General features: G+C 49.0%; 1 protein-coding gene across 1 annotated transcript in view; it reads right to left on the reverse strand.

Moving 5' to 3' along the window:
• Positions 1 to 19,111, reverse strand: part of LOC146788818 (exocyst complex component 1-like) — a 1,992,459-nt gene that overhangs the window by 282,114 nt on the left and 1,691,234 nt on the right. Inside the window, exon 14 of the mRNA XM_085630399.1 lies at positions 12,911 to 13,151. Within this exon, the coding sequence (XP_085486525.1) occupies positions 12,911 to 13,151 (241 nt within the window). The remainder of the gene's footprint in view (positions 1 to 12,910; positions 13,152 to 19,111) is intronic.

Here is a 19,111-nt window from a genome sequence, read left to right on the forward strand (position 1 = left end):
TACTGTCGAAAGAGGGGAGGAGACTAACCCCTGAGCGTGTGACTACCATTTTTAATATGTCTGTACCTCGTACTCAGCGTGATGTTCGTGCATTTCTTGGCATAATTTCTTACTGTCGCCAATGGATCCCTAATTTTTCCCTTCTTACTAAACCTCTTCTGTATTTAACCACTAAAGATGTACATGAACCTTTACCCTGGACTGATGCTTGTCAAGATGCTTTTGACTCTTTGAAATCTGCGCTTTGTACTGCACCTGTTCTTGGTACTCCCGACTACCAGAAACCTTTTGTGCTTTACGTACACGAGGGGGACGGTTGCTCGCTTTCTGTGTTAACACAAGGATTTGATGGTAAGCAGAGACCTTGTGCCTATTTCTCGGCGGTGTTGGATAACGTCGCCAGAGCACTCCCTAACTGTTTAAGAGCTACTGCTGCGGTTGCGGTGGCTATTCGACAGTCGGAAGGGCTCATTCTGAACACTGACCTCAAAGTGATGGTACCGCACGCTGTGGATACATTATTAAACAGAACAAAGACCCAGCACCTTACGAGTGCGCGTCTTACCGGATACGAATTGACTTTGTTTGCTCCACACATTACGATTAAACGATGGGCCACTCTGAACCCTGCCACGTTACTACCCCTCCCTTCGAATGAAAAAAACAATGATGTTAATGATTGTATATTTCAGACCGAAGAAGAAACGAAGGGACGAGTAGACCTGACTGACACTCCTCTATCTGACCCTCAAGGGGAGTTGTACGTCGATGGCTCCTGTTTTAAGTTACCAGATGGCACGACAACTGCTGCATATGCGATAACTACTCTTCACACTATAGTTGAGGCTACTCGAGTACCCTATCAGTCAGCACAGGCAGCTGAATTAGTGGCATTGTTTCGGGCCTGTGAGTTAAGTGAAGGACTGAGAGTAAATATTTACACCGACAGCCAGTACGCCTTTGGCGTGGCTCATAATTTTGGCCGACTCTGGGCAGAAAGAGGTTTTCTTACTTCTCATGGTCAGCGAATACAGCATGGCCCCTTGATTTTGCGATTACTAACAGCATTGATGTTACCAGAAATAGTGGCTGTAGTCAAATGTAGAGCACACAAGGCGTGGTTGATGCCGTGGGGGAGGTTAATGCCTTTGCCGATCAAGTAGCTAAGGAAACTGCGAAATCCAAATTGACCTCCATGTTTGTGACTAGCTCTGCTAGATGGGTGGCTGAAGCAGAGATGTTTGATAACACCATGGAGAGTGTCCGAAAGATACAGAAAGAAGCTACCCCTAGTGAATTGGCTCACTGGAAAGAGCGAATTGGGAAACTAAATACAGATGGTTGTTGGATTGATCTGACAGAAAAACAGCGGTGGTTGTTGCCTAATGCATTAGTGAATGCAGTGGGGACAATGGCACATGGTTCAGCTCATATTGGGGTAAAAGGCATTTGTGCATTATTAGATCCTGCATGGTACAATCCCAATATTTCTAGGACCGCTGCTCATTTGGTACAATATTGCATGGTTTGCTTACGTCATAATCCGGGGGGCAGGGAGCCTGTTCTGAGTGGAAACTTTGCACCACCATCTTTGCCTTTTGAAGTGCTTCAAATGGATTATATCCAGCTGGAGCGCGTTAACAATTTGAAGTATGTCCTTGTCGTGGTATGCGCTTTCAGTAAATGGGTGGAAGCCTACCCAACAAAAGAAAACACTGCTTTGGCAATGGCAAAAGCTTTGTTAAAGGAGTATTTCCCTCGCTACGGATTGCCTCGTGTGATTTGGAGTGACAACGGCAGACATTTTAATGCAGAACTCATCACACATATATGTAATGGACTACAGATTAAACAGAAATTCCATGCGGCTCGACACCCCCAGTCCGCTGGGTTGGTCGAGAAGTATAATGGGATATTAAAGATAAAATTAGCTAAAATTCAAGAAAGTACTGGAGTGAGGTGGCCAGATGCTCTGCCACTGGCGTTAATGTCAATACGAGTTACCCCACATTCTCGTTCTGGTTTGTCTCCGTATGAGGTCATTTTTGGGCACCCTGCTAACGTTTGGGGCGTCCCGAGACCCAGAACGTTTCGTGATAAAGAGTATCCTATGCTGACAGACTATTTGTATGCTTTGACTAAAGATCTTCATTCCATTCATCAACAGGTCTCAGCAGTTTTGCAGCCCCGGCCGGAGGGTTTTGGACATCGTTTGGAACCAAGACAGTGGGTTCTGGTCCGCAACTATCAGCGAAAATCTAGCTTGGATCCTCATTGGTCTGAACCGTTTCAAGTCTTGTTGGCCACGCGGATGGCGGTAAAGGTGAACGGCAAGCGACACTGGATTCATGTGTCACATCTGAAAAAACTACCCCTTCCGCTTCCACATGATCAGCGAATCCAAGAACGGGGTTCTGACTCAGGAAAGTGAGCGAGTTCCTCGATTCATTCCTTTTTCTGACACCCAGGTAATTGGAGACGGGCAAGGAGAAGGTGTACCGGGCTCGGAAGGGGCTCTGTCATCAGCACAATCGATCGCCCCAGATTCTGTTGTTCCTACAGCTAACCCAGAGGCTCGAAGAACCCCTGTTTCACCAAATTCGTCATCCTCTGTTTTGTTCCCTGATCAAGAAGTGCCTGGCCATACTCGATACAACCTGCGGCCCAGAAAACAACACTGTACACCAGGTGCACATACTAGGAGATAGGGAGAGACGGATTAGTTACTTACCTGTAATCCTAGTTCTCTTCCAGGGGTATCCTCATCAAAGTCATAAGCATTAGAATATTCCCGCCCATGTGCGGGATCCCGGAAACAGTATATTATATGTGCCCCACATATATATATCCATACATATATACCTATATGTATACACAAGCAATTGCAGCCCCTAACACCCTAGAGCTGAACCATGCTGTAAGGAATTTCCACTACACATAAGAAAAAAGCATTATAAACATGAGAAACAACATTATAACTTGTTTGGAAACTGTTTTAATGCTTAGAAAACAGCAGAAATTCTTAGAAAACACTGAAAGCATAGGAAGCTCCCAGGCTGCATTGCAAATACCCAGTCTAAAAAGACTGAAAAGCTAACTCATAGCTACATAGCAAAAAACTGACACCGTGCCTTTAAGGCACACCTGACCCCCACCTTCCCATCATGCCTCAGGGGTGGCAGTTAGGTCAGTTGTTCTTTGCGGAGACTGAAAAGTCATGGCACAAAGAAAAATAACAACCTCTGAAAATTATTACACCTTTGCCCGGGGAGGCGGGAGGGTTGCTTATGACTTTGATGAGGATACCCCTGGAAGAGAACTAGGATTACAGGTAAGTAACTAATCCTTCTCTTCCAGGGGATCCTCATCAATAGTCATAAGCATTAGAATAGAATAGCGAGCCTCACCTCATCCCCCTGCGGGCAAAGGAAAGAAAATAAACAGAGAAGGAACAGTATGCTCAGATAGCTCAGCTACCCAAACAGGTTCCTCAAGGAGGCTTGGCCTACTTGGGCATCCGCCCTGGAATCGGATTCGAGGCAGTAGTGCCTGGTAAAGGTATGGACCGATTTCCAAGTGGCCGCCTTGCAGATCTCTGCCATTGGAACGTCATGCAAGAAAGCTACTGTGGCCGCTTTCCCCCTAGTAGAATGAGCCTTAGGGGCCAAAGGTAAGGGCCTTTTCGCCAGCTGGTAGGCTAGGGTAATGCAGGAAACAATCCATCTGGAAATGGATCGTTTAGCCGCTGGGAAGCCTGTTCTCATGGCGCCATAGTTGACAAACAGCTGGTCCGTCTTCCTAATGCCTCTGGTACTTGCCAGGTAGAATTTAAGTACCCTCTTGAGGTCTAAGGAGTGGAGCGACCGCTCAGCCGGGGTCGCTGGATTCGGGAAGAAGGATGGCAGAGAAATGGACTGATTAATATGAAAATCAGACACTACCTTAGGGAGAAAGGATGGATGTGCCCTTAAGACCACTTTGTGCTGGTGAAAAACTGTGTACGGCTCTTTAGTACACAGAGCCTGGATTTCGCTTACTCTGCGTGCCGATGTAATGGCTACCAGAAAAGCGGCCTTCCACGACAGATGCTGCAAAGAAGCTTTGTGGATCGGCTCAAAAGGTGGGCCCATCAACTTGGATAACACTAAGTTCAGCTCCCACGGAGGAGAAGGGTTTCGAACAGGGGGGTAAACTTTTTTCAACCCCTGCAAGAAGTCCTTGACCACCTGCATCTGGAAAAAAGAAGGTTGACTGGGAGACCTCCTGTAAGCTGTAATGGCAGACAAATGGACCCTGATGGATGCATACTTCAAGCCTGATCTAGCTAAGTGAAGGAGGTACGGAAGGATGACGTCCTCCTGCCCCTTTGTAGGATCATGGTGATGTTCCCTACACCAAATGAAGAACCTCTTCCACTTAAACGCATAAGACGCTCTTGTGGAGGGTCGCTTCGCTTCCTTGAGAATATGCATGCAGTCAGGCGGTAGACCTAAATGTCCATATTGCAGGACCTCAGGAGCCATGCTGTTAAGTTCAGTGAGGGAAGGTTGGGATGCAGAATCCTCCCGCCCATCTTGGACAGCAAGTCCGGCCTGCAAGGCAGCCGCCTGTGAGGTTGAACTGAGAGATGAAGAAGGTCCGGGTACCACCACTGGCGCGGCCAGTCCGGAGCTATGAGGATCATCTTCATGTCGGATCTGAGCAGCTTGGATACCACCTTCGGAATCAGAGGCAGGGGCGGAAAGGCGTAGGCAAATGTCCCTGACCAGTCCATCAAAAGAGCATTCCCCCTGGTCCCTGGACGGTGGAATCTGGACGCGAAGGCGTGGCATTTTGAATTTTCGTCGTCTGCAAACAGATCGATGTCTGGACGACCCCACCAACGGAACAGGTCCGCCACCACGTCGTCGTGCAGCACCCAGTCGGGCTGATCTTCGAAGTGCCTGCTGAGTGCGTCTGCCTTGATATTCAACTCCCCTGGAAGGTGTACTGCCACCACCGAGAGGTTCCGGGCGAGCAGCCAGTGCCAGATCGCCTGCGCCTCCAGGGAGAGGGGGCGTGACCGAGTCCCGCCCTGTTTGTTCAGGTAAAACATGGTCGTGGTGTTGTCGGTCTGCACCAGGACTGAGTCGGTCTCGATTGCTGGGAGGAACGCCTTTAGAGCAAGATGGACTGCTCGAAGCTCTAGCATATTTATGTGGTAGCCCTGTTCTTTTGCAGACCACTGACCTTGTATCTGGAGGCACCCCATGTGGGCCCCCCATCCTTGTAGCGACGCGTCTGTTACCACTGTTTGCACCGGAAGTGGCTGGTGAAACGGGACTCCCACCAACAGATTGTTCTGACGAGTCCACCATGCTAGGGAAGATTTCGCCACCTGGGAGAGAGAGATTCGATCTCCCCAACGGCCTGTGGACTGATCCCATTGGTCCTCCAGAGCTTGCTGCAAAGGTCTCATTCGCAGCCTGGCGTGGGGAATTAGAAAAATGCAGGACGCCATGGAACCCAGCAGAGATGCTACCTGCCGAACTGACGGCCTCCGCATCTGCTGCATAAGCCTGCATTTTCTCTTCATTGAAGACAGTCTCTCCTCCGAAGGATACGCTCTTCCCACGCTTGTGTCCAGAACGGAGCCAAGGTAGTGGATGGACTGAGTGGGCTGCTGCACGGACTTCGCCATGTTGACGTGAAGGCCGAGAGCGTGCAACTGTCTCAGACAGATTTGGAAGTCTTTCTTCACCTGCTGCTGGGTTGGAGCCTTCAGTAACCAGTCGTCCAGGTACGGGTAGACGAAGAGACCCTGCTTGTGTAGGCAGGCCGCCACCACTGCCATACATTTGGTGAAGACTCGCGGGGCCGACTTGAGTCCGAATGGGAGCACTTTGTACTGGTAGTGCTTGCCTCCAACCACAAACCGTAGGTACCTGCGGTGATGTTTCGCTATTGGAATGTGAAAGTACGCATCTTGGAGGTCCACCGAACACATCCAATCTCCGACTTGTAGATGTGGGCATATTTGGTGAAGCGCCAACATACGGAACTTCTCCTTGACGATGACTTTGTTTAGGAGACGAAGGTCCAGAATCGGCCGAAACTTGTGCTCTTGATCTTTCTTGGGCACCAGGAAGTACCGGGAGTACACTCCTTTTCCGACCTGCGAAGGAGGAACCCTCTCTATGGCTTGCTTTTTCAGAAGGGATCTCACCTCCTGCTTGAGCAGGTTGAGGTGGTGAGGACGGGACCTCTTTGGCGGGATGTCTCTGGGACGCGCTCGAAAACGTAGCGCATATCCATGACGCAGTACATTCAGCACCCAGCGATCTTTTGTGATGCTGTCCCACTCTGCTAGATGTTGTGATGCACTTCCTCCCACTGGAGTGGGCAACGGCCGTAGAGGAAGCCACAGCTCATGACTTTCCTCCTCTTGTGGTAGTGGAGGACTGTTGCTGGTGTCCACCTCTGCCCCTGCCAGACTTTCCGCCTCTAAACTGGGTTTTCCCTTGGGGTTTGCTCTGAGACCACTGAGGGGTTTGAACCCTCTGTTGAGGCCCCTTGCGTTGGGTGGGACGAAAACGGCGCTTGAATTCCTTTTTCTTCTCCAAGCCCACGGCTTTGAGGGTGTCCAGCTCCGTTTTCATGCGCCCCATCTCCTCATCCGTGTGAGTGCCGAAGAGGGAGTTGCCAGAGAACGGGAGGTTTAAAATCCGTTGCTGTGCGTCTGGCTTGAGCCCTGTCAGACGCAACCAGGACGACCTCCTGGCGCAGACGCCGTGTGTGTAAGAGTGGGCTGAGATTAGCGCACCATCCGCCGCTGTGCTAATCGACTGATTAGCCACCAGTGCCCCTTCCATAACAATCTCCTCAAAGTCCTTTTGGTCCTCCTTGGGGAGCTTGGATTTGAAACGCTCCATCGAGTCCCAGAGGGCCTTGTCGTACCTGCCCAGAAGCGCCGCCGCGCTGGAGATCTTGAGGGCCGCCGCCGCAGAAGAGCAGGCCCTGCGTCCCCATGAGTCCTGGGTTCTGCTCTCCTTATCTGGAGGGACGGAAGAGGAGGCCGACGCCGTCTGACCCTTCCTAGCCGCTGCCACTATGACAGAGTCCGCAGGTGGGTCTATCTTCACAAAGACGGGGTCAGAGGTAGCTGGCTTGTATTTTTTCAGGATACGAGCCGGAACGGCTTTGACAGTCGCCGGGGTGAGAAAAGTGTCCATGACTGGTTCCATGATTCCTGGGACCAAAGGCAGCAGCGGACGAGAGGCAGACTTTTGGTGAAGTGTTTCAAAAATCACCGAGGTGGTGACTTGGGGGACTGACATCTCAATCCCCAGCTTCTGTGCTCCCCGCTGCAACACCTCCTGGTAGGTGTTGATGTCGTCTACGGGCGAGACCCTGGACACTGGGCTGCCCGAGAGCGTGGGAGAATAGTCCCTGATGGAGGACCTGGAGGAAGAGGAAGAGGACGATGATGGAGTCCTTCTGCGCTTCCGGCGATGATCACGAGCCCGTGAACCAGGTGAACGCTCCTCCCGTCTGGGGGAGCGCGATCTGCGTCGCCTGTCGTCCGGAGACCTCTGACGTGCTGGCCTGGGGGGACTAGCTCTGTCCACAGCCGCCACCAGCCGTTGCAGCGGAGAATCATGCACTGGACTGATGTATTCCCGCATCCTCTTTGTAGGCCCTGAGTCCTGCCAATGATGTGCTGGCAGTAGCCATCTGGGCGACAGATTAATGGTCTGAGTCTGAGGAGAAGACCTACGGGGTTGAACCGCAGGTTCTCGTGGATTTGCCGGTCGTGGAGAGGCCCCTGAGTGGGAGGAGGAATGGCGAGACGCCGACTCTGTCACCAGGACCACCGACCTGTCCGAGGCCTGTCTCGACGTCGAGCGCGGTCTTGACGTCGATCCGTGGTGTCGTCTCTTTTCTCGCCGGGACTCTCTCGACGTCGAACGCCGTCTCGATGTGGACCTGCGGCCATGTTCAGTGGGCGAAGCCTGCCGCCTCGACGTCGAGCGGCGATGTGAAGCCGACGACGGAGGCCTTCTCTCCCTCGACGCCGAACGCCGCGGGGACGCCGGTGGAGATGCTGCCACTCTCGACGTCGAGACGGATGCCAACCTCGACGCCGAACGTCGCTTGGATGACGACGGCGGAGGATCCTGTTGCCTCGACGTCGAACGCCGATGACGCCTCGACGACGGAGGGGATGGTGCCCTCGACGACGGAGGGGTGACACTCCTCGACGCCGGTCGTCGCCTGGTTGACGACGGCGGAGGGTCCATGCTCCTCGACGCCGATCGACGTTGAGATGTCGTCGACGGCGGAGGGTCCCTGCTCCTCGACGCCGAACGCCGCTGGGTTGGCGACGGCGGAGGCTCTCTGCTCCTCGACGCCGATCGTCGCCTGGTTGACAACGGCGGAGGTTCCCTGCTCCTCGACGCCGATCGCCGCCGGGTTGACGACGGCGGAGGGGTAGTGACTCTCGACGCCGAACGTCGCCGGGTTGACGACGGCGGAGAGGCTCTGGATCTCGACGCCGATCGTCGCCGAGTTGACGATGGCGGTCTGGATTTCGACGTCGACGTCGTACCTGCTCTCGACGGCGAGCCCGCTGCCGAGAACCTCTTTTTCGAAACACGACCTACCGGAACATCTTTTCTCAGCGCCGAGCCCGACGCTGAGGCGGAAGGACGAGAGGACTTGCTTCTAGATGAATCTTTATGCCTCTTGGAGCCCTTCCTCACCGGAGATCGGCCTCTGGATGGTTGTGCCAGGCCATAAGCGCGACTTCGCTCTCTGTCCTTCAAAGTTCTTTTGGACAGGCCCTGGCAGTGAGGACATGTGCTGGAATCATGATCCTCCGGTAGACACAGGATACAGACCCTATGAGAGTCAGTCCTGGCCTTTTTCTTGCCACATGCAGGGCAAGAATCGAAAAGAGAGGGCATTTTAAGATGGAAAAAATGCCCAAAAATGCCTAAAAAAGGCAGCCTCTTACTGACTTAGATGAAAAACGTCGAAGTAAGGGAAAAAACAGTTGAAAAACAGACAATATTTTCTGAGAAACTCAGAAAAAAGTGGAGCTCTGTTGCCAGGATCCTTCCAGAAGGAGCCGGAAAGAACAACTGACCTAACTGCCACCCCTGAGGCATGATGGGAAGGTGGGGGTCAGGTGTGCCTTAAAGGCACGGTGTCAGTTTTTTGCTATGTAGCTATGAGTTAGCTTTTCAGTCTTTTTAGACTGGGTATTTGCAATGCAGCCTGGGAGCTTCCTATGCTTTCAGTGTTTTCTAAGAATTTCTGCTGTTTTCTAAGCATTAAAACAGTTTCCAAACAAGTTATAATGTTGTTTCTCATGTTTATAATGCTTTTTTCTTATGTGTAGTGGAAATTCCTTACAGCATGGTTCAGCTCTAGGGTGTTAGGGGCTGCAATTACTTGTGTATACATATAGGTATATATGTATGGATATATATATGTGGGGCACATATAATATACTGTTTCCGGGATCCCGCACATGGGCGGGAATATTCTAATGCTTATGACTATTGATGAGGATCCCCTGGAAGAGAATTGAGCGATAGGGTACAGACCTGTGCTATGAATGTCTGTTAGATACGCTTCTGGTGTACTGAGCGAGACACTGGACTGAACGCGCTGAGAGCCTTGAACATTTGCTTGCTCTGTTCAGAAAGAAAGACTGAATTTCATGTTCAAAGGGGCCCAAGTTGTGTTTTCTTCAAGGGTTGTGTGAGAACATAACTCCAACGTGAGAAGTTTGTTTTGGTATTATCTGTGATGAACGATAGGAACCTGCCTGTGAGGCTCTAAACGGACACAGGAAAGAAGCACCCTCTGGCAGGTTGGACTGCATTGCCCTAGTTTATTGTTGGACTTTTAGTTAGCATGTATCCCTTTGCTCGTTTTGTTCCTGAAGAGGAACGTCCTTTTGTACCACGCTATTTTCCCACATGTATGCCTGTTTTTTCTAGTTGGACCAATCGTGCTAAAATTGCATTTATAGCCACTATAGCAATATTGCTAATCATATTATTGGGAGTATTCATATATTTAGAATTTCGCCGACCTATGCATACTGTTTTAGGAACAACTACCCCACCTCCAGAACATGTGTTTCATACTTTAGCCCTTCATAAGGAAAGGCATCGTCAGACCTATGTGAAAAACGCATTCATTGAAATGCTTCATCAAGCACATAGTGCCACCAATACTACAAATTGTTGGGTTTGTGGTCTTTTACCATCTGTTATGCACAAGCACGACTTATTTATATCTATACCTTTGTCTCATCTGGGAAGTTGCGAGGCTTGGTTTAAACTGCTTTCTATGATGTATATGCATTACACTGTGGACACTCGAAGGTTTTCAGAGAGAGATTATGAAATGATTTTAGCATATATTGAGGTTCATCAAGGATTCAACCCCGATGGGAATAATGGAGAGGGAACCTTAGATCCGAATGCTTGTATGAATATGTATATAACGTATGAAAATACCACTTGGTTGAAAAATGAGATTTTGGACTTTGTTGAGTTCAATTTCACTCAATATTATCGACACTTTCAGGACTGTAACGTTACTGAAGATAGGGCTATTCCAGTGCCTGTATTAAACAGTACCTCTGCGTTTTGTGTTCAAGGAGTAGGGTACATATCAGTAGGAGAAAGCCGATGTAACTACACTTATCAGTTGCGTACCTTTAGCAGCCCTCCGTTGTTAACCCCTCCAAATGTATATTTTGTCTGTGGAGAAAGTGCCTACACTTGGCTTCCACGGGGTTGGACCGGACGTTGCTACCTGTCCTTCCTGTACCCTCCAGTCTATATTGCCCCTTCTAATTATCACCAGGATCACCGACTAGATAAACGTAGCGTGCTTATTAGGAGAAATAAAAGGGTGATAGATACCCCTGCTATAGATCAAACCGTTACTCCACTGCAGTGTTTCACTGAAAGGAGTGTTACCCTTTTGGGGACCTATGATTACTAGCTAAGAAGTACGACGTCTGTCTAGAGTAGTTGAAGGGGTAGTCAACACTACTGCAGGAATACTGACCAATATAACAGTAGAGCTACAGGCGACCAGACTTGTTTCGCTTCAAAACCGCATGGTTTTGGACGTTATCTTGGCAGATCGAGGAGGAGCATGTTGTGTAATCGGCAGCTCTTGCTATGTTTATATTCCTGACTCCGCTCCCTCCGTTCATTTGGCTATACAGAAGCTACATCGTTTAGCTTCTGAGATACATGTAGAAACTGGTACGTGGTCTCTCTCTGGTTGGTTCTGGGGTTTGCTGTCTACTTGGGGATGGAAAATTTTGATGGTGCTGGCATGCATAGCCGGTATCATATTCACGTGTTGTGTTTGCGTACAATGTGGACCTGCATGTTGCTCTTATTGCGCGACGAAACTCACTTCCTCTGTGTCTGGTCCATCCCCAACAGCGGTAAAAGCTCAGCTAGTTCAGCAGGAGCTCAAAGACTTAATGCAGATTGATGAGGGAATATTTGAAGATTGAACTGTTTTAGTTAGCTACATCATGCTAAAAGGGCCGTTCTGAGGGATAAAAAAGTAGATTTCCCGTATATAAGGAGTATCGGACGTATATTATGTTAGCACGATGCATCTATACGTACGCTCTCTGTTTGAAATATATATATATATATATATATGCTTTTGCTTGGAGGAAACTCGTGTATTTCCGCCTGTATATCTATTGCTAAGAGAGTAGGCTGAGAACCATACAGACGCCATATTCTGAACGTATGCTCGAGCACGGGCTGTGATCATGTGTTGATCACGTACAGTTGTCAGGCCCCGGTTCATCTGAGTTATTTGTAGCAGCTGAAGGTAGGCTGTTTATTCGACTGCTCTAAGCCTCAATGTCGCATCTGGCTTTGGGGGCCATAATTACATTCCTGGAGGTGCCGTGTCTACACTCCCAGGCACCAAGACAAAAGGGAGTCACCCCTCCTGACCTCATCAGTAATAGATAGTCAAGCCTTTGTACTGGTATGATGTGTGCCATATATGGTCCTTTCCTGGAGCTCGAGGGCCAACTGGTGTTTTTCCTTTTTCAGTGATTGTATGTGTTGAACCGAAAGGTATATAACCTCATGTTTGAATACGAGCCAACAGTCTTCTCGGCGCACCTGATGGGTGAGTTTCGGAGAGGCTCCTCTATAGAGTATTTTTGTCTAATAAACAATTGAACCTTCTTCACTGCCAACTGACTGATTATTGGGTAACGGTATTGGGACTATTGGTAGGTATAGTCCTCTTGTTTATTTTTATGGTACATCACGCCCCTGGTGGAGGCGTGGAGAGGAGCATGTGCAAATGGGCTGTGGCGGAGGAGGATGCCATTGGATATGAGGAGGTCCCACTCAGACTCCCCAGTTCACTTCCAGGTCCATTATAGGGGTGCCTGCTGCATCGGGCCATAAACAGTGAGTACTGGAAGCAGTGCAGATCTCCACGCCCAGGAGCACTCTACACAGCGGCCTTGACCAGCGCACTCATGCTTAAATGTACTGAGTTTTTTGCTCCACATTATTGCAATATGTTGTAAGAGGCCATGTGCTACTGTTCCTTACGATGCAAAACTAAATAAAATGTTTACAAAAAACCAAGAAAATATTAACTAATGTACTGGATAGTGTTAGGGTGAGCCTTAATGCAAGGTCCTGGGAAACATGGTGAACTCTCTCCATGCCTGGTGAAATCTGCAGCACCAGGCTCCGCACCAGGACACTCCCAGGGGTGATAGTGCGCCTTACAATATACGTGACTTAACATATTTGAAGGTTCCCTCTTTCTACTACAGGAATAGACTCTGGGTACAAGTGGATAGACGGACCGAGGAACCATGCTGAATAGCGTTGGCACTTACGATGCACTTGTCGAAGTGATGATGCGCGAGGAGGAGCATGTTCCTGAGCACGGAGAGGAGGAAGGAGGCGGAAGACGAGTCCAGCGAGGTCTGGGCCCTCAGAGAGTGCCTGCTCAGGGTGACCAGGATGGGCAGGCAGCTGAAGGTGTTCATCCTACTGCAGGCGCTGACGAAGGTCCGCAGCTCTGGCTCCAGGGCGCTGAAGATGTCATTCAGCCACTGATTGGCCAGCTGTCCCAGGCTGTGAAAACAAAAGCAAGGGAAGCAAATGTCAGGCTCTAGAGCAATCAGAAGAGATGCAAGGTGGAAAATAGAAATACCACTTCCACAAGAAAACCCCTCCTCCGCCCCATCATGGCAGCAGGGACCAGTGTTTATGGATCTGCTTCCACCGGTATCCACCAAACTAGTGCAAGGATGTCCCCTGATGGATCCCAAAGTACAGTTTAGTGTTAGGTCATTTTTGGCCAATCCTTCCAGCACCGGGAGAAAGAGGGTCGGGTATGACAAGGGACACAAATGATGATCTTGTTTTTAATCATACACATTTTAAGTTGAAACTAGGACATGACCCTAATTAAATGTTATCAGCAGATATGTTTTACAGATCGATGAAATAACGGATGAATGCTAGATCCCCAAAAAGGGAGAGTGGGCCCACCTGGTTGTTCAAAACAAGATATAAATTAGTGTTGCAATTCAAAATTAGGGATCTCAGATACATTTTAAGACACTTAACCAATAGGCCTTACTTCTATTATATTGCAGTAAAGTTTACAAATTGTTTATAGTAGTTGGTACAGAAGTCACTTTAAAAAAATATATATATTTTTTTTTTACTGAAATCGAGACTTATAGTGAAAACATTACATCTTGAATGTTCCATTTGTCTGTATTATTTTCAGTTATACTAAAGGAAAAAACATATATTAGCAGTTTATTGTACATACTTCTTGACCTGTTAATAAATGGGTAATATAGTTGTCAATCATCTTCGTCGGAAACCGGGACTAAATTGCGTGGGGTACATATGCCTTCCCTATATATGTTCCATTTGCCCCATACCCGCTCCCACTTTTTAGGGCAACCACTATGAACTTATGTAGCTTTTTCTGCCACCATAATCATATCCATATCTTTGCACCAGTCTCTCAGGACTGGGGCAGTGCATGCCCCCCAAAGCCTGGCAATATTCCGCTTTGCTATCGTCATGCCTAGGGTTGCCCAAGTTTGTGTTGCGTGATTTAGGTCTGTGGGTTCGCAGACGTTTAAGAGACAGCGCTTAGGTTCTGGTGGTGCCAGGCCTACACTGACCCGTGTGATTGTATCCATCACTGCTTCCCAGTAATGTTGAATTATTGGGCAGTCCCATAGTGTATGATAAAAGGTACCTATATCGCCGCATTGTCGGAGGCAGAATTGACTGTTGATCCTCCCCATCTTGTGTAGTGTTGTTCTGGTAAAATATGTTCTGTAGACTACCTTTAGTTGGAGGAGACGTAATCTAGAGGATATCGCCACTACCCTTGGGGACTCTATCACCTCCTGCCAGTCAGATTCATCTAGTTCACCCACGTCAGCCTGCCATTTGTCTCGTAGCGGCTGTATGGGGTCTGACTGGTTATTAACAATTTTCCAATATGTGAGTGATATGGCCCTCTTGTCCATATAGTCTGTGAGGAGTCTGTCCTCTAAGGGGGATGCTTCTGGGAGATGCGTGTCGGGTGGGACAACCGCTTGTAATGCATGTCTGACCTGCAGGTATCGAAATAGTTCAGTTGGTGCCATTTCGTATTGAGCCTGCAGTTGAGTGAAAGTGATAGGTTTTCCCGCCTTCTAAAGGTCCCCCACTCGTGAAATCCCTATTGAGTCCCATTGTCTGAAACCCTAACCCTTACCCAGTCTACCCAGCCTGCCAGTGTCCCATAGTGGGGTATGTTGCATCAATTTATCGCTCCAACTCAAGCGTCGCGTCACCTTATGCCACAGGTGGATAATGTGTGCGGTGGGTCCCGAAAGGCTCATGTTCTGCTTTCGGTTGTAAAGTGCTTTATTGTTTGCGGAAGTCACTTGGCAATGTTAGGCAGACTGTGAACATGCCAAAAGCTAAACATACAACAAATACAATTTTCATTGGATATATTTGAAAACAGTGTTTACATTGCTATGCTAAATAGATATGTTACCCATACTACTAAGGTTTCTTTAAAAAAAAAAGCCAAATTGTGCAGCATATTTCTGTGCAGATTAACGGACGAGATCTCTCCTAAAAGTTTCTGATCAGTGCCATTATCGGTCATTACTGAGCTTGGCAGCGACCACTTGTGCCCTCAAACACTCACTGACCTCCATGAGCTGCATTCAATGTACTTCGTATGCCTGGATCAGAGGGGAAACACGTCTTGAAACAGTTATGCCTATCTCAGGAAGTGCCTAAATCTGTATTCCTTCTCAGTATGTTGGTATAGGTATGCTGATGTGGTGTAAAGGTGTGACCACAGGATCCAGAGGCTGCCATCGCACTGAGGAACAGGCATTTATCATGGAATCTGAGCTGTCGCCTCTGCCCTGGGCACATTGGGTGACATGTTGCTTCACTTCCATGGTGTCCAGAGGAGTATTGAGGGAGCCCTCAATGTTCTTGGTTCTGGGGTGTCTGGGGTGGTGGGTGATCAACGACCAAGTACCTACGGACATAGCTCTCTCCTTTTCACACTTAATATTCAGAGAAGTTTGCCAACAGACTTGCTGAGGAGTGTCTCTACTTCAAACAGAATAATCAAACCTGACTTTGAAACTCGGGTAGGAAGGCGGTCTTGTCATCATAATAGTGCGTCCTCTACCAGCCGTCTGATCCCATATTTAAGACTTCAATAGGACCATTGAGGACGTAAGCCCGCCTTCTCACAAGATGACTTTGGCTACAGCTCCCTTAACCTTGAGTATAGGATGAAATGTCGTGCCACATATGTCTTTATCATTGTCATAAAATTGCTGGTGTGTTGGTTGCCTTGAAGGACATTTACCATGGAGAAGACTCTCCTACCAAGTATGTTTTAAGATAACCCAAGGCTGACTTGTAGAATAAAAAACAAGTTACTTATCTGTACATTTTGGTTCTCCAGTATTGTATCTTTTATAGATTCACAAGCTTGAATCTTCGCTGTCGTCATGGTGGGAGTCCCATGGTAACAGTAAAATAGCAGCATCAGGGTTTAAACTCAATTCCCCTTAAAATTCAATAGCAGTTATTAACCAGTTAACCTCATTGAAGAACATCTAAACTCCAGCCAATCACATCCCAGACCCAGAGTATCCAATCCCTGCAGGGCCATTTCAAGCACGAGTGCAGTTCGTAAATTGATGGAAGTATGGAAGGTGAACCTGGTAGGGGAGGACGGAGGGCTGCATTTGCATCCATAAAAGATATCCACACTCCAGTATTGTATCTTTTATAGATTCACATGCTAGAATCAGAATAGCAAGCAGTACACATGAGCTAAAGGAGGTGGGAGGAACAGGTGAACCATCCCACCATGCGACCACAAAACTATAACAAGAATCTCAAACAGATAATGCAGTGCATACCTACATAAAGATATGGTTGTAACACTCACACACCAGGCAGGTCATACGTTAGATAATACCCTCCCCACAGCCAAGGCGCAAATGGGCTAAACTGGTCACAAATCCAAAGCTGCCAACTCTTGCTCATGCATCCATACCTTCTCTAACAGGAGACACTTTGGAAGATATGCAACTCTGTAGGAAGGTGGATATCTGACTATGGTTACCCCCAACTTTTTGCCTAGTGTCTAGCTGGTTTTTCGACTTAGTTGGCCTGAGATCCTGCCATTCAGGGTCTCAGGCTGTCTGCTCTCTCTTTAAAATGGACTCCTTGTACCCTAGGTACATAACCAATTGGTAAGGATCACCTTATTGGACCCTGTACAGTGTACCCTAGGTACCCAGGGCATAGGTGTACCCTAGGCCTCCCAGGGGCTGCAGCATGTATTATGCCACCCCTGGTCTGGCCTTCCAATCAGACACAACTGGCTGATCACTCAGCTGGGGCAAGGTCGTGTAATCACCCCTTGCTTAGGTGTAGTATTCCTATACCTATCGAACATATAGACACATGTGTACCTATCAGCCACTCCTATGGCAGGCCTTAACAATCCTGGAGGCAGAGTGCTTGGTAACATGTGAGATGGTGCTCTAGCATGAGCTGAGCTTGTCTGCAGCTTTCGGAACCATGTCCTTATAGCTGTTCTATGATATAGCCTGCCATATACTCTTAAAGTGCCTTATAATCTTAAACGGTTATGGTAACTATGGTTTGGCTTTATCAAAACATGTCGTGTAAGGTGTCTAACACTTTGGAATAATACCCCCATCCCATTTCTGGGGATGAGGATATTATCCCTCCCTTCTAGAGGGAGAAGACATGTTGTAACCTACTTACCCGGTTAAAGTTAACCAGAGCCCCAGCATCACAAAATGGATGCTGCTGCCACAGACACGAGTCTGACCTCCTGCTGCTGGGAGTGATCCCGGCAAGGGAGGCTTGGACAATAGGTTTCCTGCCTTGGGAGGTGCGAGCACCACCCCAGACAGGCTTTAGTGTATTGGGGCAGGGAGGGATGAAAAGAATGAGACATGCCTGGGGCACACAAGGTGTCCCGTGCATAGTCCAGTTCAAACCGGTGCTGGGGCACTCCAGCCCCAGTCCTGGCATGAAACTGGACAAAGGGAAGGGGGTGTAACCACCCCCCTCCCAGGTCCCACCCATAAGGCGTGACCTAGCAGGTAACCCAGCCCCCCAGATTTGGATAAGAGTGGTAGCTGGGCCCCAGGAGATTAGATTATCCTGAACCTGCAACTTGAACAGAAACTCTGGACCTTCGACATTCGACGAAAGAAGAAGACTGAAGAATCTCCCTTGTGGCCAAGGAGTGGCTACCCTGTGCAAACAGGCACCATCAAGAGACTACCCTTTGCTTTGCTGAAGTTCTACGAGGGACCGACTGCAGAGCCCGACCAGAGCCTTGACTTCCAGACTTCTCCGACCCTGATCCACATCCACAGCCGAGCTGAGATCCGTGGAGGCGACGAGAGACGTGGGACCGGCTACCTGGGAAAAGTGGCTAGTATCTTCCAGGCAGCTTCTGAGGCACCCTCGAAGTTGTGCACCGGGGATTGAGAAGCCCCAACCCCAAGCACCATCTGCACCGAAGATCAGCCCCCCACACTCCACGAGTCCTGCGTGGGGCCCTTCTGCATTTTCCTGCTTGCCGCGCCTGTCCGGTTGCTTGCCCGTTGGCTAGTGGCCTTTGTGACGACACACCCTGAAATCTTCACTGCTGGTTTGGCTCCACCAGACTGGCTCCCGCTTCCTTGCAAAAGAGAAGCACCCCAGACCTTCCTGGTCTGCACCAGAAGCAAGTCCTCCGTTCTTCGTGGGTTCCCCTTGCCAAGGCTTGGTGAGTCCTAGTTCGACTTCGACGCCGCCGACAGCAAGAGCCTTCATGGGACAGCTCGCCTCCTGGTCCTGGTCGTCCTCGACGTCTCCTGGTCCCCGTGGCTGCAGCGACAAGCTTCACCTTCACCTGCAATCTTCACGACATCGCCTGGTTCCTTCCTGGTTCCACGTGGTCACTGGCTAGTGACCTTGACTCTGTCCCTTCTGCTTGCAGGTATCCTCTCTTCTTGATCCCAGCCTTGGGATCCACCGGACACTCTTCACTGACTGCCTGTCAGCAACTTTCCTTCAGGCATCCATAGAAGTCCACGACGAAACCCGACGCAAGTTCACACCTATGCACCCGCAGTCCTTGGGCTAGGTAACTTGGGTACTTCGGTGCTCACAAGGGTAGTGACTATCCTAGGGTCTAGTTTCCGAGTCTCAACTCTCTAGCTGCTTCAGAAGTGTCCTTAAACTGTTAATTTCTAACTGCTAGTAATTCTATCGACTTTTACGCATTACGCATGAGTGTTTCCACTCTGCACCTGAATCCCGTGGGCCTCCCACTTCCTAACTGTTGCTAGTGTAGTGTAGCCCCAGCGATTCCCTAGGCCTAGGCCTATCCTATTTCCGTGACAGTGGTTCTTATACCACTTCTTTAGTATATGGTTTGCGTGGCCCCTAGGGCCTAACTGTATTACTTACCTGTGTGACTTAATGTATGCTTAAATAAGACT

Source organism: Triturus cristatus, chromosome 10, assembly GCF_964204655.1.
Source record: "Triturus cristatus chromosome 10, aTriCri1.1, whole genome shotgun sequence".
Taxonomy (NCBI): Eukaryota; Metazoa; Chordata; class Amphibia; order Caudata; family Salamandridae; genus Triturus; species Triturus cristatus.